Below are 27,211 nucleotides of genomic sequence, written 5' to 3' on the forward strand. Positions count from 1 at the left end.
ACTTCCGAAATGTTGCATCACATTCCTTCCCTCCGCTCATACAAGGCACAGGGACTACTTGTAGCTACAAATGGTGTTATATCTCATGCACCAAGCCACCAGTATTCCTGCTGCCTTTCCAGAATTGTAACGCTGCTGGAGATTGAATGGTGTGGTAATGCCAAGGCAGATGCCATGGTGCACAGGACTCAAAGAGTCCATGCTGGGATGCCTTTGCCATTCCCTTGAGTTTTCATCGACAGTTTCTAGGGTTTGGACACCGTTTTGTAAGTTTGAATTTTGAGAAACAGCTTGAAAAGCTACTCAAGTAGTGTATCCATAGCAGTGACCAGAGAAGGAATAACTGCTGAGAGGAGTGCAGAGAGAAGAAACACCATGGTGCATCTGCAGCAATACAACTGGACACCTTCTTCCCCACCTGCAACAAAACATGTCTTTTCCTCATCAGTCTCTACAGCTACAGCAGGAGCTGCAACCTTTCAACAGTTTGACTGCAATGGTGTGCTCCTCCCTTGTCTCATGACAGACAGATGCCAACCAACAAAGAACTAGAAGGTTAATCTGTCCAAACCTTGGTTATGCAGATTTTATTTTTAATCCCAGGCATAACTGCCCTCCAAATGGTACTGAACTACAACTCCCATCATTCCTGACCATTACCTTTGGGTTGATGGGAGTCCAAGATCACCTAGAGTGCATCACATTGGCTGGCCTTGAGTTAGCTTTACAGTTAATAGCTGTGCCCATAATAATGCGTGTAGTTGCAATAGGATAGTGAAATTTGGCTTCAGAAGGGACAAGATGCATTAAGGGAACATGGAATCTCTTGGCCTTTTCTCAGCTTTGTAACATAGTTCAGAGGTTTGCAATGTAACATCATCACCAGAAGCCGACTCTCAAGATAGCTTTATAAATCTGAAGATCTCTTCCCCCCCCCACCTCCATCCCTGTTCTGGTCCCTAGATTTTATATTCATGATATGCTTTCTAAGTTAAGAAGATAAAATGTCACTAGCATTTAAAATGAAACATGTTGGAATAGACATATTTCTCAACGCTTGCTTAAATTTTAATAGCAAAATGCTGTGAAACACATTCCACAATCTTGGCTACAAGATTCATTATGCCTTAACTGCTTATTTAGATCAACAAGATTTTGCCGTTAGGTGTTTTGAAATATTGAGCTGTGTGAACCATATTTACTGGGTCACCATGAACATTAAGCTACACTAATTGCATTGGAAAACCTGCCTAGTTTTGCAGCAGCAACATATGCTTCAAAATTGCCTTAAGCAGGCATTTTTTTTCCTTCTTAACTTATGAAAGTTTCATAATATTTTTTCATCTACTAAACCATGTGAATGCATTATTTCACTAAAGAGCAGGAAAAAATGCTTCATAGAGAAAATTTAGAAAAATAACTCATACAAGGAATTAGTGCATACAATTTCCTTTTATGGAACCCTATTTAACAGTGTGCCACTCTTTTCCTTATTAAATCTAAAGGCTACATTTTCATATATATTTTCGTGTGTGTAAATTAAAAAAATAATACAGGTTTTTAGAAAGGGCTGTTGCATACTGAGCATTTTCAGTCATTTAAAAGAACATAAAAATATACATCAGGCAAAATGAATATGAAATAAAATTCATCCTACTGCAAGTATCTTGAGTTCCATAGGCATGGTTGTATTTATTGCATCTGAAGCAACAGAGCGTTGTGGCACCTTAAAGACTAACAAACGGATTGTGTTAAAACTTTTATGGGCCAGAGCCTGTGCTGTATTCATAGTACCTCTTGTCTATGCCACCTGTTGGTGATGGTTGTTTGTATGCAATCTGCTGACTTCGAGCATTGTGTCTTGTTTGCCTAGGACAGTGCAGGCAGCAGCAACCTCCATTTTGTGTTTCAGATGCCACTAGTCTCTTGTGAGGCCACACCTAGGCCCTGCCTTCTGGAGCTCTGAGGAAGCTTTGTCTTTCTACTTTGTTTGGACTATCCATCTTGAGCAGTATTCCCTTCCTTCCTTGTTCTCCCTTCCTCCTAGTTCTCCCCTTTCCACGGTTGACAATAGAAGTTTGATATTGTGACCAAACAGCCGCCATGTCTTCCTGTACAGGAATCCCATTCTCTGTGGAGACAACACTGTGCATTCTTTAGACAATTTTAAATACTTACTGATTAACAGTTAATGTAAATATCATTGAATCATATAACCTGGTTAAGAAGCCATTGTTCTGTCCCCAGATAACCTATAACGTACACTTTGGACTTAACTTTGAATCATATATCTTATGATTTTTGTGAACTTGTTCACTTGGTTTTTATTGTTGTTGTATATTCTTCAGTACTTTTTCTTTATAAATTGTCACAATAAATATCTCTGACAGGCATACTTTTCTTTAAAAGTTTAAAGTGTTCTTCTTGAAACCAGAGGGGCAAAGACCTGCTTTATTTGAGCTTTTGTTTTCAGAATTCGTAAAAAGCACCTGATGCTGTTCCAGAAGCCACATTCCTTGATTTTGCCTTTAAGATTTTAAGGGTAGGTATAATGCAAAAATCTTCACAAATATGTTGATTGAAACACCATTTATTTTCTTCTCACCTCTCCAGCACTTCAGGGAGCACCTTGACAAACTTTTTGCCAAAGGAATCGGAATGTTGGATATAGCTTTAATTGAAGCTTTCAACATGCTCAGTGATGTAAGTTACTCCTTTTTGCTAAGTTTTGTTGTTATTGGCCTTTATAAGTTTTGTATATTTTTCAGTTGTCACCTGCTTAGGCTGGGGTATTGTTTGGGGTTTTTTTGTTGTTGTGGGAAGTTGTGGCTGTTGGGTTGTTGGGGTTTTTGTATCTTTATTACAGATCTTCTGATTTATGTGGAAACTGTTAAGTTTTGTGCATTTTTTATGTTTTACTTATTCTTTACAACTACTTTTGTTTTATTGTATTTTTGTATTTTTTTATTTTGTAAGCTACCTTGAGCATGGTTTAAACTGTGGAAACACACATACATGTATGTATGTATGTATGTATGTATGTATCTTTCTATGAAAAAAAATAATGGTTTCCTCCTGCATTCTTACAGATACAGATTAGTATCAAAAGACACTGTGCTATATTTTTAGAGTGATAATTTAGGTAATTTTCTTTTTATCCAGCAGTAAATCTATTCTTCAGAATTACAGGTTGGCACATTCTCATGCTTAAATGTGTTCTTCTTATGTTAGTCTACTGAGTCTTGCTTTTCAGACTGGTTCATAGGCTATAGCATTTAAGCTTGACTAATTTTCACTTATAATGTATTTTAGTATAACGTAGCTTGCTAAAGAGCTAATAGTTGTTGGTACAAATGATTTTGAAAGATGTGATCGTAACTATGTCCAAACTCTCCCCAACATTTGATAAATTCAACTCCCACTGTAGCAGGACTACAGAAATGCTTGTTTCAGCAGTCAATGTCTGCTATATCATGTGACAACTGCAATTATCTCTTTTGGGGATAAATGTGATCTTTGCCGTGATTATCTTTTTTTAAAAAAAGTCTTAACCAATTAAATAAAATTCTGTGACATTTCAAAGACTGTTAATCACAACCAAGAGCTACAAATGTCAGGATGCATCGAAATTTTCACTGGTAACTGATGAATCACTGAGTTAATTGTACTTCATTATAAGGCTCTTGTCATTGTTATTATTATGGAAAAGACTTTCATCACTCCTTCTATTCAATAAAAACTAAAAAAAAAGTTCTAGACACATATGAGGAGATATTACTCATCAAAGCATTTACATTTAATCACCTGCTTTAAAAAGAGAATACGGTAGCTTATTCTGTGGAATATGATAGATTCAGACAGAATAAAGCAATGTTTTAAAATAAAGAGATGAAGACAGCCCACCTCCAAGGTATTTTAATACACCATTTCTTTTTTTACATACGGTCCTTGATTTAGTTCAGGAAGAACAACAGGTGCCTTTAGACACGGGAAATGTGCCTTTTCAAAAAGGGTTTTCTACTTTTAGACGTCATGGGCCCTGGTTTGGCTGGTTTTATCTTGGCAAGTTGCCATTGAATGTCTCATTTGACCATTACTTAGTGGTTGCCAAGTTATAACCCCAGAAGTAATCCTAGAAGTGAAAGAAAATGCAGGTGCGATTTCCCCCACCCTCTCCTCCAATCACCCCATTTTCAGCAAGGCAGATTTGTTTCCCACCATAGTAGGGAATCCAAGTAGGTGGAATCCAAGGCTCAGTAACAGCACTGAGGGAGGAGTCTTCTGCTTGGTTGTTAAAGAAACAAACACAACCTCCTGTTACTTACTGGCACCTATGCCATTACCCAATTACTGTGTTGCTACATTTGCTGCACAGTCATTGATATAATCTCTTTCTAGGTGGGGTGATCTGGGCACTACAAGAACTCCTATTAAAACTGCCTTCCTTACAAAGGGAGGTTGGTTTAACCGGAAAAAGATTTGACTGCTAGATTAATTCATGTGGCATATTTCCTGCAAATTTCTTTGATTTAAGAAGGTGTACATTTATAGCCCTGATGTAGTACTAAATTCCATAGGGGTTTCATCTGCAGCTTGCTTTTTTTTTGAGGGAACAAGCAGGAAAGTGATGGCTATAGCACTGGATGCTTTTCAGCAAAGCATATGCACACTGGAATTATGAGCATGGTTTTCTTACAGCAAATACTCATTTGCCTAGCTAAGTATGCCAGAACTCAATGAATATTTGTTTGCTTGTTTCCCAGTTCAATCATACAGGACAAGGGAGTATTTGCAGTCAAGCCATAATGCTGATTACAGATGGTGCTGTGGACACTTATGATGCCATTTTTGAAAAGTATAATTGGCCAGATAGGAAGGTAAGTCCATTATATTTTGTATCTGTGAAACAATGTATCTGATGATGACACAAAAACATGCCAAAATTGTGGCATATTTCGTGCAAATTTCTTTGATTTAAGAAGGTGTACATTTATAGCCCTGATGCTCTTAAATACAAATATTCTCTACTAGTGGGACCTTGACCAACAGAGTTGTGCTCTAAGGCAGATATTTGTCAATTGAAAAGCAGAGCAAACAATATCAGGTAAGCTTCGATCTGGATTAAAAATGACCAGGTGTATGCTTTTGTGCTTGCAGGCTTCTCAAGAGCATTTGGTTGGCCATTGTGAGAACAGAATGCTGGACTATATGGGCCTTTGGCCTGATCTAGCAGGGCTCTTCTTATCTTATTATATGTGTGTTTGCTGCATTTTAAAATCCCAACCAAACTTAGAATGGATCCTTTCCTGTGTAAATGCATCTTCTCCTAGCTGTTGCTTTAAAAAAAGTGGTGTTGAGAAACATACTGCATATTTAAGGAAGGATGCATGAGACAGGGAAGAGTGTGGCTTTGAGATTTGGGGAGAACTTTAAAGAAATGTGCTTGACATTTTGTTTGGTAGAGCTAGGTCCTGGTTGCGTTTTTGGACCAGCCTCCACTGACTTTAATTGGGGAGTAGGACAAATGAAGAGTGGAAACAATGCAACAATTTGTAATGCTAGAATTCAACAATGGCAACTCACCGTCTGTAGTTGCATTTCAAAGCTCACTTATCATTCCATGCTAATAACTTGGGAGCACTTCAACCTCAGGGACCTCTAATTTTGCCCATGCTGAACATACTTATAAATCTGCTGCTGGGTTTGCATGACTATTTTACTTTCTTTAAAAAAAAATGAATTGTTTTACCATTTGTGGGGCAGCTCAGTGACAGCATAAAATACTGAATTGGGGTGTATTTAGTAATCTGTCTGCTTTATAGTATTCCCATTTACTTTACTAGACTTTGGGGTAAAATGGCATAGAAATTGTGGCACAGCTAGAGTATAATTTCACAGCTTTAAACAACAATGAAATTATACTCTAGCCGTGTATCTCTGATTTTTGGGAAAGACAGCTAGACCTAGTAAAGTTGAAATTAAGGTGTGAGTATCTGCTAATTGTCTGGGATTGACTCGGGAATTAATTTCTTCTGATGATTTTATAGAAAATCACCCTTGCCATTCACGAAATAAAAAATGCAAAATGAGCTGCTGTGAAAAGAATTATAATGGTTAGTAATTGTGTTTATGCTGCATGATCAGGCAGGATGTGCTTTGTCAGTAGTTGCCTTTTAAAAACATTTTTTTGAGAAAATAATAATTCCATTTATGAATTGCTTCCTATAACACATCTTGAAATGATTTAACAACAAAAACATACATAAAGCAATTTCATATATAAAACCAGCTTCAAATCAGATACAGACTAGGATAAAAATAACTTAAAAGGCTTATTTGTAAAGGAAGGTATTCAATAGGTGGTAAAAGGCAAGCTGCGGGAGGCAGTGGAAGATAGGTTTGCCTGGCGTGCTCTGGTCCATGGGGTCACAAAGAGTCGGACATGACTAAACGACTAAACAACAAAAGGCAAAGAGACATGCTGCCTGTCTGATATGTAAAGGGAAGGAGTTCTGAAGGCTTGATAAGTGCTGCCAGGCTAAAGGTCCAATTCCTGCATCATACAGATGGACTTCTTGCTGAGACGGTATCTGCATGAGGCTCTCTCCTGCGAAGTACAGGGCTTTTTTGGTTAAATAGGGATGAGACCATCTCATAGGTATCCTGGTCCCAAGGGCTTTGTACACAAGTACCAGCACATTGAACTTAAATGAGATACACTTCCAAATCCTGTGGAGAAAAGGACTTCCACCCAAGGTCTGCTTATGTTTTTGAACATTTATATTCAGGAGTATTGCTGTGTTGGTATGAGGTATGAGATGGGCAAGGCAATATCTTAAATGCATGAGTTTGAGTCAGAAACAACAGTACATGTTTTGAATTTTGCAGTTGAAAGTTGGCTGGGCTAGTATAACTGACTAGAAATTAGAAATCTAAGGTCATTCCTGTTGGAAGATGATGGCTTAGGACTGCAGAATGTGAGCTGGCTGAAGTGCTGTCCTGGAATCTAGTTGGACTTTCTGGCAGTAGCTGTGGAAGAGCACACTTTCATGCCCTGAAGCCTGTGAAAATTAGGACCAACATACATGTAATTGTGTTAGGGTCATCTTGCTGAGGCTCCCTGCCATGTGCACACAGTATGTGTTTGTGGCCCATAGTGAATCCAGGTGAGATTTCTAATCTCAAAGAAGGGTTCAGCACTGGTGATCTTCTCTTCTCTGGGCTTTGTGCATGCATTTTGGGCTTTATGTTTTGCTCCCCTTTTGCCCTTTCCACCTGGAAGCAGGAAGATGTCTGAAAGGAAGCAGTCTTTGATACACAATCTTAGATACAAAATAAGCAGGGCCAAGGTTTGCATACAAAGGTGCCCTGAATCATTCATATCTCATTCAAGCCATTAAAAATGGTAAATATTCTTATACAACGGTACACTGAATTATATCACACATTAACCATTACATGGGTGGAAACAAAACCTCAGTTAGTTAAGTATTACTTCCTCAAAATATTACTTCAGCATTATTGTCTTATCATTTTGAGGCGGAAGGACAATATGATTGACCTTAGAGATCCATCACAGTTGCTCATTTTAATATATGCAGGGGTGATATGATAGCCATGTTCAAATATATAAAAGGATGTCACATAGAGGAGGGAGGAAGGTTGTTTTCTGCTGCTCCAGAGAAGCGGACACGGAGCAATGGATCCAAACTACAAGAAAGAAGATTCCACCTAAACATTAGGAAGAACTTCCTGACAGTAAGAGCTGTTCGACAGTGGAATTTGCTGCCAAGGAGTGTGGTGGAGTCTCCTTCTTTGGAGGTCTTTAAGCAGAGGTTTGACAACCATATGTCAGGAGTGCTCTGATGGTGTTTCCTGCTTGGCAGGGGGTTGGACTCGATGGCCCTTGTGGTCTCTTCCAACTCTATGATTCTATGATTCTAAGTATTTTTTATTGATTTTTATTGATTTAAGGGGGGCAGCTGCCCTTCCCGTCCCCCTTAGCTATGTCCAAGAACCATTATGAACAGAGTAAAAAAAAACACCACACATATGCAAAGGTACCCCAAATTTTATCCCACACAAAACCATTAAAAACAGTAAAATTCACATGCAAAGGTATCCTGAATTGTACCCTGTTGCCCCTAATAATTGTATACCTCATGATAACTTAGTTCAAAGTAGATGTAGTAGATGAAATATGAAAATATTATTTGCTTGTGTCTTTGGGATTTCTTCCCCTAATATTGTGTGATGTTAATGGTATAAATACACCTTATTTGCATGGTATGGCAGCAGTAGCATCTTCATACATATGAAGGACAGTGTAGATAATCAAAACTGACACATTTCTTCACTTGACACTGATGCTGTTGGCAGCTATTCATTTTGTCATTAAAACCTTTATAAAAGATGTGAAGGGAAGCAGCCTTATTGGCTAGTCTCTGCTGGAGTACATGATGCACATGTCACAATCACTTTATGGCTCAAACTATACAGTCTATTTATACAGTTGCCACTGCTGCTTCCTAAACTATAACTCTGGCACCAATCAGGGAACCAGTCATCGACGCCTAGGAAGTTGATTGTGTTCCTAGATATGACTCATGTGAAGGCAGTCAGAGGCTAATCCTGGCCTCCTGTGTGTTAAGTGTAACTTCTGCAGCATGGAGCAGGTTTTGTTTTGTTTTTGTTTTTTAAATTTATTTAGGGTCTCACTGCAACTCAGAAGTCTGACCTTTCATGGTTTTAAGTTTCATGGACAACCTGCACAAGTAGAAACCAAGATGTTTAGTTTTATAAAATAAAGACTCATGAGTAAAGCACCATACAAGTCCGAGCTGAGGCAACTATAAAATGCCGCATTTCAGTGAACAAACTGTAACCCTGCAGTGTACAAGAGTACCTGTAGAGAGCTTCTAAAAAGTAAAAAGGGTAGCATATGGTTCTCCCCCTCACTTTCCACAAGGGTAAAATAATGTTTAAGAACATTAACATCCATTTGGCAAAATGGATAGCTGGACCACGACATAACCACAGTGACCATTTATCTGTTTCCTCTAGACTGCCATCTACAAGGAGATTAAAGCATTCCCTAGAATGTTAACCAACCCTGTGTAGCTTAGCAATATGCTGATGCTACACGCACGGAACATTAGGAACGGCAAATCGCTGTTGTCCTGGTGTTATTGAATTGATTTTCTTTTCTTAAGAAAGAGTCAGAATATTTCAAAGGTCAGTGTGTACTGTGTGTTGAATCATGAGGTGTCTCATGAGCAAAAGGAAGGATTCAGACACCTTCTAGGGCATTGTAACCTGAAACAGGATGATTATCTATCCTTTGAGGGCTTTCTTGCTGTTACGATTTTGTAGTGAAATGGAATATAGTTTTCCAAATTGGGGATGTGAGGGGGAAATTAGATCCATGGGTAAAGTGCATATTTGGCATGTAGAACTTCCAGTTTCCTTTCTTGCATCTCTAATTAAATGATCTTAAGTAGGAGAATGGTGGCTATGATCCTGAAACTTCTGCTGCTTCTCAAAGTGTGGCAAAGATCTTTGGTGGGAATTTCCATCATACCTATTCGGAATGCACTGGGCATCTTAAGCACAGTCTACACTTCTTCCGCTGTGGGAAGCTGCTAAAAGCCTTCCCAGCCTGTTGTGTGAGGCCGTACATACACAATAATGTTCTGGATTTTTTCCTGATTTGGGGGCCCTTTTAGAGAATAATTTTCATGTTATGTACATGGGTATACTGTAGGTATCCCCTGGGTATTTTTGAAAAAATAATAATCTGGGTGGCTTCAGTGTGGTCAGCATGGAGCCATCTGAGTTCAACATTGGAGGAGGGGGAGGGGGAGAAGAAGCCTGGTGGGCAATGGGGAATCATCAGACATTAAAAAGTACAAATGGAAGATCAGAATTCTGAGTAATCTTTGTTATGACCCCTAATATTTGGGACTGATATTAACACTATTTGACTATTAGCTATGAGAAGGATGGGCGTTTATTAAATTAGTTATCAACATTAGTAGACTTAATTGATTGTTTCCCATGCCCACCAGAAAGCAAGTCCTACAGCATATACAGTTCTGTACAAAGGTTTTAAATACTGGAGTTATTTTTAGCACTATGGCATAACCATCTCTACAGCTCTTTAATTGGTTGTATAAAAACTTGAGGTGACTTATACATCAGAGTAAATACATTCTGTTTTTATGGGAAAACGTTGGAGCACCGACTTCCGTTAAGCTTTAATCTAAATAGCTGAGGTTTCCCTTAAGAGCAATCAAAGAATCTTTCCTGGTTTATAACATGGAAGATGAGTTGAATTTATGGCTGGATGCTCCGCAGTGTCTTTGTTTCGTGGTGTTTCTTCCTTGGGGATTCATATCTTGAAAATACACCTCAGAATCATGAATCACTTGGGACTCATTAATGGAGAACATATCTCACTGCACTGTAATTTTTCATTGTATAATTCACCATCTGTTGTTTGACATGCTGCTAAAAAATTAGAAGCCATCATGAGTACCTCAATAATAGTAGAAATGTGAAGTTGTTCTGTGTTATGATTTCATAAAATAGGCTGACTCCACAACTGAACTAACAAAAGACCATTCTAATTTTTATTTTATTTTTTCTTTTAAATAGCTCTTCTGCTGAAGATTAGTTATTTTATACATTTTTATTTTGCTTTTTTGTTAGTTACCTGCCTACATTCTATTTCTAGAATGAAAAATCATTAGCATTAGAAGGTTACTTAGAGGCCATCTAGTCACAAGCACACACAGAGAGTCTTGTGCAGCCATGGTACCCCTGACATATGACTGTCCAGTATCTGCTTAAATATATTCAGTGATGGAGAACGCCTCCCTCTCCCACCTTCCAAGGCTGTCTACAACAAGGTCAGGGAGCTCTTTGGAAATTTCTCCTAAAGCTTTGTCCAAATTTGCTTTCTTGCAATTTCTACCCACTGGCTCTAGTCTTACCCTTTGGATCCGCAGAGAGTAACCCAAAGATTTAGCATCTGCTTCCCTTGCCAGTGGTGGATTTTGGGCTCTCAAATTTCAGCAGGGCCCCATGGGGGGACACATAGGGGGAGAAGAGGCATAAGAGAAGCTCTCCAGACATTAAACCAGTTCTTCATCAATGAAAACAAGTTGTCTTTTCCATGTGGGTATATTTTGTTTGAATCAGAACTACAGTCTTGCACTGATACAGCAGAGAAGGTTTGGTATGCCCAGCAAGGGCTATGGAATTATCCAGTCCAAGGACCAGCTGAAAAAACAACCCCACATTGAGAAATGGGAACCATATGATCTGTCGCAGAGATTGCTGCTTTTATATAATAGTGGGAAAGAACTTTGGATAGTCAGGAGGCATAACTTATTGTCCTTCTGAGTTCTCAGAAGTTGCCTTCACCAGTCTTTGAATGCATTTTGATTTGTGCAACTTTCTGTAAGGTGCTGGACACCAGGGGGGCAGGAACATGGTCTGATGGAAGTTTGGTGGAGGAAATATTCAGGGTTTGGCTGTGGATCCAAGTAATACTGTTTCCAGGAACATGATCATTAAATGGCATCCGGGAACTGTAGTCAACTCTTTTTTTAAAATGTTGAATTTAAACAAAAATGTGTGCAGCAAAGCAACCAATCAAGTGATGGATTACGTGTTAATCTTCCTTGCCCAGGAAAAGCTCTGTGTTATCTTTTATGCCCACCTTAACTGAAAAAGAAATGTTCTTTTCCCCCTCTCTTTTTTGGGGGAAAGCAAATGCCTGTGTTTAATTACCTTAAAACTGACTATTGTGCAGAACCAGATATATTTTTAAATATGCTTGCTAATTTCATTTCATAAGAAAAGCATACTGTGGAACAAAAAGAAAGCGATGAAGTCTATTTTTTTTTCATTCTTCTGTGAGAACTATCTGCAAAAAGAGAAGCAGTTAATCATTTCTTTAAGTAAATGTGCACGCAAGCTAAATTGTACCAGCTGAAACATCTGTGACAGAAACAAGTGGATTACTATAAACATTTCCCGGAGATTTGAATGATTTTGCTTTGATCAAGTTCACACCCATATTTTTATGTTCACTTCCCATGAAAATTCATATCTGTGTCTGAGGAAGAGAAGAGAATATGATCATGTGTTTTAATTTAGATTGCATACAAAACTTATGCACATGAAAGGGCGGAGGCATGGCTGCACAAGCAGTCTTATTTCTGGTTCTGCCAAGATGCTTGCTTGTGGCCCACAGACGTGGCAAAGTTACTTACGGGACACCCTGCTCCTGATGCCACTATAGTGATGAAGCATCCATGACAGCACAACAGCTTCACATGCCATAGAAGCCTTGAGTGACTATTCTGATTTATCTGTAATTGGTACCCCTAAGGCACAGTAGCAGAGTAGCAAGACCCTGTGGCAGTTATAGCATCAAAAAGATAAGGCAGTGAGCAGCAGACATAGCACCCAAGATAGCAAGGGTGACCGGCAGTTGAAGCTCTATAGAGAGGTCCTGTTGGACAACTTACTCCATAGCAGGATGGAGATGAACTGAGTCATTGTGAGCCTTTTCCTCCAGTCTACTCCTCAGCATTTGATACCATTGACCAAGGTATGCTTCTGGAGCTGGTGCTTGGAGACATGGTACTACTTGTTCTGCTCCTATCTCCAGAGCTATTTCTAGAAAGCTACTGTTCAGCACCAGGGGAGCTGTCCTGTGGTTTCCCGCAGGCTTCCATCTTGTCCCCCATGCTTCATCTATATGAAGCTTCTGAGAGCTGTCATCAGGAGATTTGTAGTGAGGTGTCATTAATATGCAGTTAACACTCAGTTTTACCTCTCTGTTCCATCTGAATTGGGAGAGGCTGCTGAGGTGCTAGACCAGTGTTTGGAGATGGTGATGGGCTGGATGTGGGTCAATAAATCCTTAAAAGGCAGAGGTGTTATATGTTCTAAATTCTTAAGTCTAGAAGGGGGAAGACAGCTTGTCCTAGATTTCTCTAGAAGGAGCAGGTTGATAGCTTGGCAGTACGTTGTTGCTTGAAGTTCAAGTGGCCTTGATGACTAGAAATGCCCAGTTCCAGATGTTCACCAGCTGCAGCCCCTTTTGGACAGAGATAACTTGGCCATGGTTCTTCATAGTCTGGTAATTTCCAGAGTGGATTGTTGCAATGCACTCTACTTGGAGTTGCCCTTTAAGATGACCCAGAAACAACTGCAGCAGCCAGATTACCGGCTGAGGTTCCATTCAGAACTCATATAACACATTTTAAAACAGCTGCACTGCTTATGCTGGTGAAAACAAACCCCTACTGCCCTCCTGTTTCTGATTCTGTTGCTCCACTAGTACGTGACTCTGCATGTGCTCAATTAATGTACAGTTTTGAAGTTCCACGTGTGTGGAAGGGTTTATTGTTTTTCTCCTGTGCCTTGAACCCAACAGCTAGGCATTGGATTTTTTAAAACAATATTTTAATAAAGTAAAAAAGAACCACCTCTCTTAAATACTTTGAAGTAGGGTCTGGAAACTTTTTCTTCCCATTCTGAGTGCTATGTTTTCTTGTAGGCAGCATTCCAAGGGCCACATAACAGTGGTGTGGAGGGCCAGATGCAAAGTCTGCAGCGACTCTTACCTTTATAAGAGAGATGCCGAAGTCCAAACAAGCAAGAGGCATTATCACAGTTAAAGGACTATACTGTTGTACTAACTAACTCTCTTTCTCTATATATGTCTCCAGTTACGTACTGCTCTGGTTATGTAACTTTCTGGTACTTTTTTTTTGGGGGGGGGTGCACAGACCCCCAGAACGAATTAAATTCGTATCAAAAGGTCCACTGTATATATATAACAAATCTTCCACCTCTAACTGGCAACAATTATAGGCAACCCTGAATCTTATTCTTGTGGGAAGTCTTTCACATAAACTCTCTTCACGTGATAACTGCAGTTTCCACTAGACTAGAGCATTAGGAAGTGTGAAACTTTAGTCAACACGGATAACATCTGAAAGACTGCCTACTCCCCTATGAACCTGCTCATTCATTAAGTAAGATTTTTCCCTGAGGCCCTTTCCCAAGTGCCCCTTCCATCATCAAGGTTCGGTGTCTCAACTTTAAAACTCTCTCCCTGGAAAGGTTTGCCTTGCACCCACCTTGACTACCTTCAGATGCAAAGTTAAAAACCTTGTTTTATGTGCAGCGACTAAACAAATTTATTGCATGAGTAGAATGACCTCCACTTGAACAGTGGAGCTTTGCTTCCCTCTCATCCTCCTGTGCCCTTCCCTTCAAAACTACTCCAAATACTTGGGGGGGACGGACGGACCCAAGAGCAAACTGGGGGAGATGCGGGAAGGGTGAGGCAAGGGAAGTTCTGTTGCATAAGTTCCACTAGTCTCGTGACTTCACTTGGCACAACCCTCTGTTATATTATTGCTGCTTGTTTTATTGGACCTAGTTTCCTTGCTTTGAATGCTTCTGATGTTGTTGTTTTTTGGCTTTTTTGTGGTTGTGCGTTGTTTGTTTCAGTGCTATTCCATTGTTGTATTCATATTATTGTATTGTGAATTGAAACCTGGGGCATAATTTTTTAAAAAATTAATAGATGTACCATTTCCCCTTATCGTGCCACACAGTTAGCCAGCACTGAGTACTGTGAGGACATAACAGGTGAATTCACCTTTATATGAACTGTGATGTTCACAGGTTGCTGTTTACTCTCATTACTGTCATTTATGGCATTTGTTCTGCGTCAATACAAAAAGCAGTTTTTTTCATAGGTCATGTCATTGCCATTTCCAGCTCGTCGTAGATATAATGCCTGGAGTCCACAGTCTGAATTTAAGGTGACCTTTCTGTCCAGCTTAAAAAAAAAACCAAAATTATTGATTCTGCAATTACATGAACAATTTATTGCATATGTTATGAGGTGTTCCTACCCCCAGCTCCAGGCTATTTAATGTAAATAACCTTTATAGTTTATTTTATTTTAACTCACCTTTTAAAAAAATGCATTATGTTCTGTGAATAAGATTATTTTCTTTCTGAAATTCTTTTGAATATTTTAAAATTGCCAAAATATACCCACCTGATAAATATTTTCCCCTCATATGGTTTCCTTCATGGACCATATTTGTTGCTCTCCTTTAAATTGTTTACAGCTTGTCAACATCCATCTTGAATTGTTCTGCTGCAGTATCACTCTGTTGATTCGTTGTTTAGCTTTGTTGTCTACTTTAGCTACTGATCTAGGGTTGATGCAAAGGATTCATAATGAAAAAGGGCGGAAAATGAAACAAATTCATTGTTAAACAAATGCCGTAGAAAGTAGTTAGTTCTGAGTAACCTTTTGATTCCCTAGGAGCCAGAAAAAAGGAAGCTTGAGGTTACAGGAAGGTAGGAGGCAGCAGAAAGAGAGAAGGACAATATAACACTGTCTAGCCCAGGGGTTCCAAAATCATGGTCTGTGGACCACCAGTGGTCTGTGAAATTCATTCAGGTGGCATGTCTGCATTAAATAATCATATTAATTTTAAAGTATATTTTTATTGCTTTTTGTTTCTTATATGTTATTGTATTGTATTACAATACAGTATATGAAATAAAATAAGCAAGAAATATAATTAAAAACCATACAGCATCTAGCATAGAACACAGCAACTGGTACAACAGACAGAGAAATCGTTAAGTGATCTTCCAAGACCACTGAAACTTAACCAAACAGCAAGCATTTCTTCTGTGCCTAAAAAATGGCTCATTCCATTCCTTCCCTGAAGTAATAAAGGAACAGTGGCAAGCATATATTTTGACCGGCTACCAAAGCCAGACGCAATTCATGGTCATGCATTTGAACCTTCAAATATTTGTGTCAATTCCTGACATTAAAGCTTGTCCATTGCATCTATTCATTTAAGATCACATGCACGAAGGGCTTGTTGCTTATGATGGTTTTAACAGTAAACTAAATAAAAATCCAAAGATAAGTAAAATGGAGCCAGTGTCCTTTTATCCATAATTTAATGAGAAAACACCTGGCTTCTCTAGTTCATTTCAAAGCATTTTAAATACAGACATGTTTTAAGAGCCATGAGGGAACCATAAGGTAAACTGAGCAATGTATAAAACACTCCTAATGAACTAAGTTTTTCCACCAAGGTATCAAGCTAGATTTACCAAAATAAAGTGATTCAACAAAACACAAATGTTTTTGAGCTACTTTTTTGGTGCTCCACAGTGACTTATTAATGGGTTGTTGAGTGGCAAAAGAAACTGGCTCTTATTCCCATCTTACTATTTAATCAGGTGCTAACAGCACTTCAGTCTCTACAAGACCCATAAATTCCAGGAGGAGTTGGGCTGATATAAACTGTTCCAGTTCACTGAGGAATGGAGCATTATTAAAGTCAAAGCTAAGGTTACAGAACTGCAAGAGGCATATGGCATATTTACTTAATTACTCTTTTGCTTAATTATTCTTACCACTATATTAAGATGATTGGAGTTCAGTCGTAACAATGTACAGTTGTTAGAAGGCAGGTATCATGCTGCCCAATTGTGGGCACCATTACACAGAAGTAAGTCCAGTGGAGCTCAATGGCGACTCAGCTTCCAGTTTATAGGAGTTAATTGTGAGTAAACACAGAAAGCTCCCAGTCTCCCAGTATTTGCTGTCCTGTGTTGAGGTGCAAGACTACAAAGAGAAGGATGTTTATTTGGTCTCTTTCCCCCAGGAACATTGGATAAGAAGGCGAGGTGGCCTCTATAAAATAAAATGAGGATTGCTCTGATACTATAAAGATTAAACCTTTGAAGAATGCCAATATTTAAGATACTTTAATGATGCTGTATTTTAGGGTGCTACATTTTTTATGTGTCTAATTGGTTTTCTGTTCTTTTATTATTACAGTGGACGCTCAGGTTGCAGGTTCGCAATCTACAGCAGCGCGTCTGCGCATGCGTGGATAGCGATTCGGCGCTTCTGTGCATGCGCAAAGCATGATTTAGCGCTTCTGCGCATGCATGTCTGCCAAAACCCGAAAGTAACCAGTTCCGGTACTTCTGGGTTTCGGCGGTCCGCAACCCAAAAAAGCGCAACCTGCAGCGCCTGTAACCCGAGGTATGACTGTAGTGCATTTTGCATAGCATAGTAACAGTGTTATGCTATATGCTTTAGAGCATTGTGCAATTGATATGATCAGGTAATCAGGAATAAACATGGCTGCTTGATTCTACTGTTCTATTCACTATCACTAGGTTTTTACCTTAAGATTCAATATAAGCTAAAATTTTGGGTTTCTGATGAACAATTCAAAAAACTTAGTCTGGATTTGGACTGACAGAAAACACTTGGCTGGTTTGAAAAGAAATCAAAATGAAGACAGTCAAGGAGTTCAGACAAACATGTGGTAAGCCCCTGCACATGGGGTTGTCTTAATCCAAATTACAAGTAAGGATTACATAGTCAAATATTGCCTAAAGAAAAACAGCAGCTGTGATAGGGAACAATTTAGATTGGAGAAATGATATGAGGCAAAACCGTTAATCATTTGCCATGGTGTTGTGGCCCCAATCCAGCTTGTGCCCATCTCTGCATCTGCCTTTAACTTTAGAAATAATAAGAATAACAATGGTTGGAGAACCAGTTATGAACCTCCTATAATTCATTTTGTTTGGTCAAATGTAGTTGGTGCCTTCAGTTATAAATACATAAGTTAGTTCCAAGCACAACCTTACTGATCACCTATTTCTTCATCACATACCTGCAAGGTGTTCAGCTTCTATCAAGGAAGCACTGGCACAGTTGAAGGACCCTTGGTATGATGGTCTTTCATGAAATGAGTTTCATTTTGCAGACAGAATGACAGAAAACAGATTGAACTGACATTCTAGTGGCATTGCTTACTCCTATAACACACAAATATAATGACTGTTATTTTCTACTTTGACACAAACAAGAGACATGGCAAAAGAGATGGAAGAGGATGAGGCTCCTAAAAACCTCTACTGTTCTCTGTCGTGTTTTGCTCTACAATTACTGTAGTAGCAGCCAAATTACAAACCAGTTAAACTGAAATACTAGAAGGGCCCAATCTCAGTCAATACATACCATCTATTCCAGCATACTAAGAGTATGGATCGGTGAATGGTTTGCTACTGAAGCTGTTGTGTGATTCTTTGAATATGTGCCTAAGTTACTACACTACTATGCTGTCTCAGGGATTTTCTGTGTATGGCAGCCACAGCTTAGCAGATGACTTTTATAGACAATGTCATTTGCAGAAGAGGTTATGTGAATGCCAGTTAGGAATGGTCTTTCATACTGGTGCAAATGTTTTAAAAATTGTGTCCATGCTGCCCCATAGATAGATAGATAGATAGATAGATAGATGATAGATAGATAGATAGATAGATAGATAGATAGATAGATACCGTAGTTCATTCTGAAATGTTCATGTTAGGTTTAGGGTTCAGTTGAATTTATGGATAGTTTCCCACTAAAAGAAAAAAGTCCCAAAATGATTTGCAATCAAGTAAAAAATACAATAATAAAATGACATAAACATATTAGAAACAGATTTCACAATATGGTTGTATCATTGGTGTTGTCAAAATTCCTGGGAAAACAAAAGTGCCTTTTTTTGCCTGGCACTGAAACAATGGCAAGGTTCATGTGAAATCAACATTCACACAATCTGCTATGCATGTGGTACTAAATGACTAAAGCCTGTGAAAGCCATGCAGGATCAACTTTATCACTCACCATCCCTATCGAGGACCCTTGCAGTGGAACATTAATCCTGCTTGGTTTTGTTTCAGTGCACACTGAACTATGCATAGACTCTGTATGACTTTCATTTTCAGAACAGCAGACGTGGATTCATCTTTAGTTGCTAAGATCTGCAGAGTCAGAGAAACAGAAGTTTGTATAAATCTTTCCATACACACATAAACTAAAGGTAAAGGGACCCCTGACCATTAGGTCCAGTCGTGACCGACTCTGGGGTTGTGGCGCTCATCTCGCTTTATTGGCCGAGGGAGCCGGCGTACAGCTTCTGGGTCATGTGGCCAGCATGACTAAGCTGCTTCTGGCGAACCAGAGCAGCGCACGGAAATGCTGTTTACCCTCCCGGCGGAGCGGTACCTATTTATCTACTTGCACTTTGATGTGCTTTCAAACTGTTGGGTTGGCAGGAGCAGGGACCAAGCAACGGGAGCTCACCCCATTGCAGGGATTCGAACCACCGACCTTCTGATCGGCAAGCCCTAGGCTCTGTGGTTTAACCCACAGCACCACCCGCGTGTCTTTTATACATATGTACACACAATTTTAACTTTTTATTGAACATCTAGGGAATATCAACAGATCAATGATTCTTTTTTAACACGGTTAATTGCATCACTTTTCTACAAAGATACTAATGTTCAATAATTTTTACCGTTGCAATCTGGAAAGTTAAGGAAACACAAATGCATTAGTTGGTACTGCTAGTCTATCCCCATGCCCCACCGCACTGTTGCAACCTTTTAATAAATTAGGCATGCTGTAGCCTCTTGATGGCACTGTATTTCCTTCTTGAGTTCATAGGCCTTGCAGAACATTTATGTCTCATTACATCCAGTACAGCAGTTATGCCCTAATAAATCAGGGGAGCTTTGCAGTGACGGTCTTGACAGTAATGAATCTTTCTGTTGGCGTTTCCACTTCGCAGGCACAAATAATGAAGCAAAACTGCCCCATCTGGTCACTCAGTAAGAGTCAAATAGCAGTGGGGAGCTGTTTTCTCAAGCATGACAAAGGTCATATTGTGGAGCAGGAGTGAGCAATAGTAGGTTGGGCTGTGAGTGACAGTGCAGAATGAAGCCGTTTAGGGGCTTTTATCATAATTACATTTATTAGCCATGCTGTCAGGTAACCCGCCCCTCCCCCCGGACTGTGTGCTACTGCGTCAAAAGCTTCCTTAGCTGGCAAAAACAGAAAGCTGTCTAATGCCACCCCCTTGCAGAAACAAAACAAACTCATGGAAATGCTAAGAATGTGTCCTTGCATTTCATGTCGGTTGGGGCGGGGGTGGGGGGGAGGAATGCCCCAGCAGTTCCAGTTCAGCTGACTATGAATATGTAAATTCACTGCTAAGCATTGTCACGGCACACTTCTGTTTATGGGAATCTTATTGTATTATTACAGTAATTGCTGCTCACATGTTGCTTTGTTGACAATTTACTTAACATTAAGTGCTGGTTAATTAAACTTTACGTAGGCATTAGGTACAGTCTGATACTCATGGACAAGTTACCTCTCACCAAGTTTTCTTACCTGATATTTAGTTCAGCCTCAGTGCTAGAAAAAAAAATGTACTCTAAAATGGATGTAGGAAGGAGTCAATGGATTTCAGTGCTAGGTGTTCACTCTAGAACTTGTAAAATAATGTTGATCAATGGAGTGCAGTTGAATATGCTTTTCCCACACTGGTTAACATAGCACTATATCACGAAACTTCGCTTGGAGCCATAGATCAATGGGAGAGCACATGCTTTGAATGAATGTCCTGGATTCCTTGACACCTCCAGTTAAAGGATCTTAGGTAGCAGGGCCAACAATATATTAATCCAATATTTCAGAGAGTTGCTGATAAATAAAGTTGACAATAGTGAAGTAGAAGAACCCAAAGTTTGACCCCAGTGTAAGGAAACAGAGGTACTGCCTTATACCAAGTGAGACTGTCTGGGTCAGTATTGTCTACATTGACTGGGAGTGGTTCTCCACAATTTCCGGCAGGAGTCTTTTCTAGGATGTACTGGAAGATGCAAAGGATTGAATGCAGGACCTTCTGAATGTGATTTGTGTTCTATCACTGGTCTAGAGCCCTTCCCTGCTAAGGCACCTTCATATTTTCAAACATATGTTCACAACCTCTTGTTACTTAATTACTGAGTGTTCTTTGCTGAATGTCTGAACTGTCTTCACTCAAAAGCAGTGTGTTTGATTTGATGTCAGAATATTTGACAATTAATGTGAGCTGGATGTTTGCCACATACAAGTCCACTGCGGACCATGGATGTGTACTCTGGTCCTGATTAACCACAGTGAGCATCTTACTATTTGTTGTTGTTTAGTCGTTTAGTCGTGTCCGACTCTTCATGACCCAATGGACCAGAGCACAGCAGGCACTCCTGTCTTCCACTGCCTCCCTCAGTTTGGTCAAACTCATTCTGGTAGCTTCGAGAACACTATCCAACCATCTCATCCTCTGTCATCCCCTTCTCCTTGTGCCCTCCATCTTTCCCAACATCAGGGTCTTTTCCAGGGAGTCTTCTCTTCTCATGAGGTGGACAAAGTATTGGAGCCCTAGCTTCAGGATCTGTCCTTCCAGTGAGCACTCAGGGCTGATTTCCTTAAGAATGGATAGGTTTAATCTTCTTGCAGTCCATGGAACTCTCCAGAGTCTCCTCCAGCACCACAATTCAAAAGCATCAATTCTTTGGTTATCAGCCTTCTTTATGGTCCAGCTCTCACTTCCATACATCACTACTGGGAAAACCATGGCTTTAACTATACGGAATTTTGTTGGCAAGGTCATGTCTCTACTTTTTAAGATGCTGTCTAGGTTTGTCATTGCTTTATCTTACTATTTAGGGTTGTATTTAAGGATATCCGAAGTTATGTTTGAGCTGCAGCTCCTCTTGTTCTGGCTAATTAAACAGTGGTCATACAGGTACAAGATTTTATATCTGTCACTAAAGAGTAACTAGGCTCATGATACAAAAATGCACTATGTGTGAATGAAGGAGAGGAATGTTTAAATCCACAATTTTGCTTGTTTTTGATGGAGTTACAAATCCTTAAACTAAAAAATGTGACACAAGAAGCCATTTTCAGTAGCAGACCCATGCTTGCCATCTTGCATGGGTTGGCCCTCAGATAGTAGGAAAATACAGAAATTAAAACAGAAGGAGCCCAGATCTGTCTCAAGGAGCCCTGGCTTGGTTCTAGATTTCAGATTGATATGGCTCTTCTGCACATCCCCACTATGCATGCTTATTTGGGAGCCAGTAATTTATTCGAGTTCAGTAAGGCTCTTTCTTGGATAAAAAAGTGAGGTTCTGATACTCAGATCTTGAGCAGCAAAAAAAGAGGTGATGGTACTTTTTAGCTGTGAGTACCACCAGAAAAAAAGAATTGCTTCTGAGTAGATGTGAATAAGGTGGGGCTGTCAGTGACTCTGAAAAGATTTGTTATTAGTGATGGAAAAGTATAATGTGAAAAGAAAGACAGTGCTGCAGACCAGCTGTTGTGGCAGAGAGAAAATACTTTTAGCATTAATGGTTTACTTGCTCTCAAGTATTTTAATCCTCCATTATTGTCAATCTGGATGCATTACAACTTTTTTTTTATTAGTCATACATTCTTGAATGAATTAAATGTATGACAAAAGTATGGTCTGGCAACAGTAATAAAAAGAAACTGAAGCCATGCCACCATGTGTTACTGTGAACCAGCTAGAAGTTCATATGAGCAAGGTGAAAACAGCCACATTTCCAATCAATCATGCCATTATTGGCTGATCAACGGGAGACATTTGGTTTAGTTTGCCTGTTTGCATTTCATTTGTACTTTAGTTTGTTTCCCTGTCTGTAAAAGATTGAGCTATCGAGTGAATGTTGAACTGAATGATTACACACTAAGTATGCAGCTTCGGGTTATTTCTGGACGCATTGCTATTGTTTGAGACTCAGGTGGTTTCAGGGTGTGCCTTCTATCAGCTTTGGCTGGTGGTCCAGCTGCACCCCTATCTGGACAGGGATAGCCTAACTTCTGTCATCTATGCCCTGGCAACCTCTACGTTAGATTACTGCAAAGCATTATACGTGGGGCTGCCTCTGGAGACACTTCAGAGACTTCAGCTGGTGCAGAATTCAGTGGCCAGGTTGCTCACTGTGGCAAGACAGCATATAATACCAATTCTGGCCTGATTGCACTGGCTGCCAATTAGTTTGGGGGCCCAATTTAAAATGCTGACTTTGGCTTATAAAGCCTTCAGCTGCTCAGGATGATAATACCTCAAGGACAGCTTCTCCCCATATGAACTGACCTGGACCCTGCGATCATTATCAGAGGCCCTTCATTGTGTTCCTCTTCTGAGAGAGGCCCAGAGGGCAGCAACACAAGAATGGGCCTTCTATGCGATGGCTCCCTACTTATGGAAGGCTCTTCCCAGGGAGGCTCGCCTGGTGTCTTCGCTGTATATCTTTAGGCACCAAGGGAAAACATTCCTCTTCTCCCGGGCCTTTGGATAAGTAGCCAGTCTATGTCTGTGTTTTCATATTGTAAACTACCCTGTGATCTTTAGATGAAAGGCAGTACAGTATATAAATTTAATAACCCCATGATTCAAGTTCAAATACCAACATAAGCCCTACATCCAGTTTTAAGGGGAGAAGGAAATTCAAAACATAACATAATACATTCCATGACCATTGAAACATTGGAATGATAGCTCGAGTTAGGAGAGTGTCTTCCAGTTTATGAGGGTACAGGTAATATGTAGGCTCCATGTAAAATTCTGCCTTTCAGGTTCAGAGATCAGTTTTTTCACCACAGCCATGGCAGTTGGGTGGTAGAAAACATATCACAACATAACTATTTTCAAGGAGGCTAGAAAAAACATAATGCACATGTCTCCCCATATATTCAGACTTGAAGCTTCAGATCTGTAACATAATACCTGCTACAGATGCCTTCATCAACTGAAGGTGTTGCAATGAGGCGGAGGACCTTTGTCTGTTTTAGGGCCCCCACTTCAAAACATATTTCTGGCTGACCCATCTACCTATCTCCCTGTGTTCAGGAAGTTGATGAAGTCATTCCTTTTTAGGGAGCTTTCTTATAACTTGACTGTCTTAGGGTTTATTTTTATTTTTTTAATTAACATTTACATGCTGCCTTTCCATAAAAAGCAAGGTAACCAAAAGAAAATCTAACCACAATAAAAACACGAAAGCCTAAAAATGACAGAGCAGCCAAGCAGCACAAATAATCAATCAACCGCAGGCCTTAAAAAGCAGCAGGGAGCACAAAATCAACAGCCTGGATTCTCAAAGGCCCAACAACACAACAACCTTAATCCTTTCATTGGAATAATAATAATAATTTGTGTGTATTTTATTGTAAACTGTTTCCAGGGTGGTGGCGGCGACTCGGAAGCAGGATATACGTGTCATAAATATATAAATAAGTTTGCTCCTCAGATGGCCTTTCTTGCTTGTTCTTGGAAATGCTGGGACAGTCGTCGTCCCCCCCCCCCCTAATCATGGTGTGGTTTAGTGAGTAAGGCTTCCTTTGATCCATGGACCCAGTGAAGTAGTGGCCCTGGCCTGTTTCCTGGACCGTCCCCTGTGTCCTCATCTGCTCTTGAAGCAGGCAGGGCTCCACTCCGAGCAGATGCTTGAGCTCTACAGAGCAGACAAGGCCCTGTGTTTTCTTAGCTTTCTCCTGATGGCTTATCCGCAGCGCTTGGGAAGGTTTCCAGTCCATGTGGTGCATTTGTCTCATTCTGGTCCACCGCTGCCTGACAGACAAGCTGTGAGTTATTTATATTGGCTTGGTGGCCCTGGCCTTGAAATGGTGACTGAGTCCACAGAAACTAGAAACGGAGGAGTATTTTCAAGCATTTGCGAGAAAATCAAGGGGGGAAAAGAGGCACTCTTCATCTCTCAACCAACTCTCTCCCACATCCTGCTTCTTCTGTTATACCAAACTTATGTAGTAGTGGGTAATTGCAGGGGATGAAGCAGGAACATCTCTTTCTCTCTTTCTCTTTCTCTTTCTCTTTCTCTCCCTCCCTGTCTCTGCTTGCATCCCTCTCTCCTTGTCTTAGTCTCTTTTCTGGCATCTAGAGTGAGAGACTAAGGATGGATGTGGAGGGATTGAGAGGAGAGTATGGTGTTCACTTGATATGCATTATTTCTTGCATTGCTTTTGAGTGAAGGACAGATAATGCATATTGGGTGAATAAGAACTGCTTGGTATACAATGCACACCATAGTCCTATACAGTCCTGGTACCTACCATGTGAAAGGTACTAATACGAATATATGCCAGAACCAGGGCTTGTATATTAGAAGACAATTTCTTACTCACTTGGTGAGTAAGTGTACAGTGATTTAGAATTTGCGTTTAACAAGTCCCATCATAGTTGTGTGCATTTTGGAACTCAAAATCAACAAGCAGAATGACTGCAAATAGTGGGTAGGAAATGCCTCCCATCTTCCAGCAGGAAACATTTTTTACTTTCAGTCAGTCAAGTCATCTTGGAAAGACATAATAACTTAACTTCTCCTCACGTATCAAATAGCTCCCAGCCATTCCAGAGCTCGGAAAATGTGAAAAGGCTTTTTACGTACCAGTAAATGGGCTTACAAACACCTATTTCCCTCCCAAAAAACTAAATGTCAGCTCAGTAGTTGAAACGTTCTGAATACTGCCAAGATGTGGTCCTTTTGGCTGGCAGCTGAGCTACAGCATCCAACCAAGAGATCTAAAAAGAGTGATCCGTAAATATTATGAGGGTGGCTAAAAAGTGCTGAGTGAAAAGACTTAACTGTTATATGTGAAGTCATATCCCTAAATGTATGCATGTTTGCATTAGCACCAGACAATGAGCAAATGCGGTCTGTGCTTCAGCACAAAGTATTTAAACTTTAATTGCAGTTGATTTGTGCTCCAGACATAAGCTGTCTTGCCACAAATTATGCACCTGCAGTGGTGGAATCCTGCTTAACCGCTTTTCATGAAATGAAAACAGGGTGAACTGATTTCACAAATCCACCTAAAATGCAGTACTTCTGGCAAGGAAGAATGGGAGTTTATATTGAAAGCTTGATCTTGTTTGACTTCTGGATAGCTCTTAATAACACAGTCGGTGGCATAATGGTCATTATACCAAAAGGTATAATGCCAAAGGGTAAAATTTAGCATATAGATGGAATTTTCCAGCTTAGTTAAATAGATCTGAACTGGAGCTAGACCAAACTCTGAAAAGGCTGGAAGCTTGGCCCAAATTAGGAGGGGGTCAGTGATGAAAGAGATGATAATCACCCTTTCTTTTTTCCATGCTTTTGTGGGATTGGGGTGTAATTAATTGGGGTGGAATAGAATTTAGCAGAGCTCATCAACGTTCTGTTGGACTTGCTGTTACTGTTTTGGAATTCCACATGTGTTCCATTCCAAGGTACATTTTTTTGAGTATGAAGAAATGTCCGTTAGTGGAACCACCTTTTTTGTGTGTGGAGGCCAATGTCCCCATCACCCCCGTTCATCAGAATGGGAAATTAAAGGAAATCTAAAACACATCTGCCAATCCAACAGAATTTGAATAGCTCCAGTAACATTTGCCTATGCCCCTCAAATCATCTGTTGTGTGCTGTTTACAGTTTTCACACCCCAGCAGCTAAATAAACACAGATTTGCTTATGTTAACCAGAATGTGTGAAATTACCCATAAAAAACAAACACCTGTATTTCATGCTGGTCCTGACAGGCATTGCATGAGCGTTAAATATGAATCAATTACTTGAGAGAAAGCTCTTTTAAAAACTTAATTTACTTGAAAATATTAAACAATATTTTCCAGTTTCTTAAGAAACTAGCCATTCTTTAAAATATATTTCCCAAATTATCTCATTGAGCTTGTCCCAGAGACAGAGAAGGGAAGAAGCAATGTTGATGTGAAGGGCTAAAGTATCTACAGAGTTCATTTCAAACCAAGTGAAACGATACATTAAGCACTTATGCAGAGACTTATGGGATCAAAATCCATCCATTTCCCGCTGATACCCATGTTCCTCAAATTACTGAAGTGGATTCCCATTTCATAGCAAATGGGGCAATGACACAGGGGAACATTTTGCCCAGCCTTGAACTAAGCGGAACTGCTTTGCTTTATGTGCGAATGCACTCTCCTGTATTAGGCAGCATTCACTGTACATGACCAATGGCTCAAGGAGAGCTACAGTGAGGAGCTTTCTCCATGGGTAGATCCTCAGGGATGCACAGAAGCCATACATAATTTATTTAATGTATTTTTCACACCACTCACCTTATTCTCTCACAATGTTCAATCAAGGGAATGACTGCTGTAATGGACTAAAACATGTTTATCTGAAAACAAAACTTTGGAGTTACTACTTCTAGAAGCAAATTATT

The 27,211-nt window shown here is 39.8% G+C and overlaps 1 protein-coding gene across 3 annotated transcripts in view; it reads left to right on the forward strand.

The window, feature by feature from the left end:
* Positions 1–27,211, forward strand: part of CACNA2D3 (calcium voltage-gated channel auxiliary subunit alpha2delta 3) — a 514,138-nt gene that overhangs the window by 254,561 nt on the left and 232,366 nt on the right. For all 3 annotated transcript variants that reach the window (XM_081898304.1, XM_081898305.1, XM_081898306.1), the window contains exons 10-11: positions 2,614–2,703; positions 4,764–4,877. In XM_081898304.1, coding sequence (XP_081754430.1) covers positions 2,614–2,703; positions 4,764–4,877 — 204 coding nt within the window. The remainder of the gene's footprint in view (positions 1–2,613; positions 2,704–4,763; positions 4,878–27,211) is intronic.

This window comes from Podarcis melisellensis (genome assembly GCF_964234715.1).
Source record: "Podarcis melisellensis genome assembly, chromosome: 2".
In the NCBI taxonomy this organism is placed as follows: domain Eukaryota; kingdom Metazoa; phylum Chordata; class Lepidosauria; order Squamata; family Lacertidae; genus Podarcis; species Podarcis melisellensis.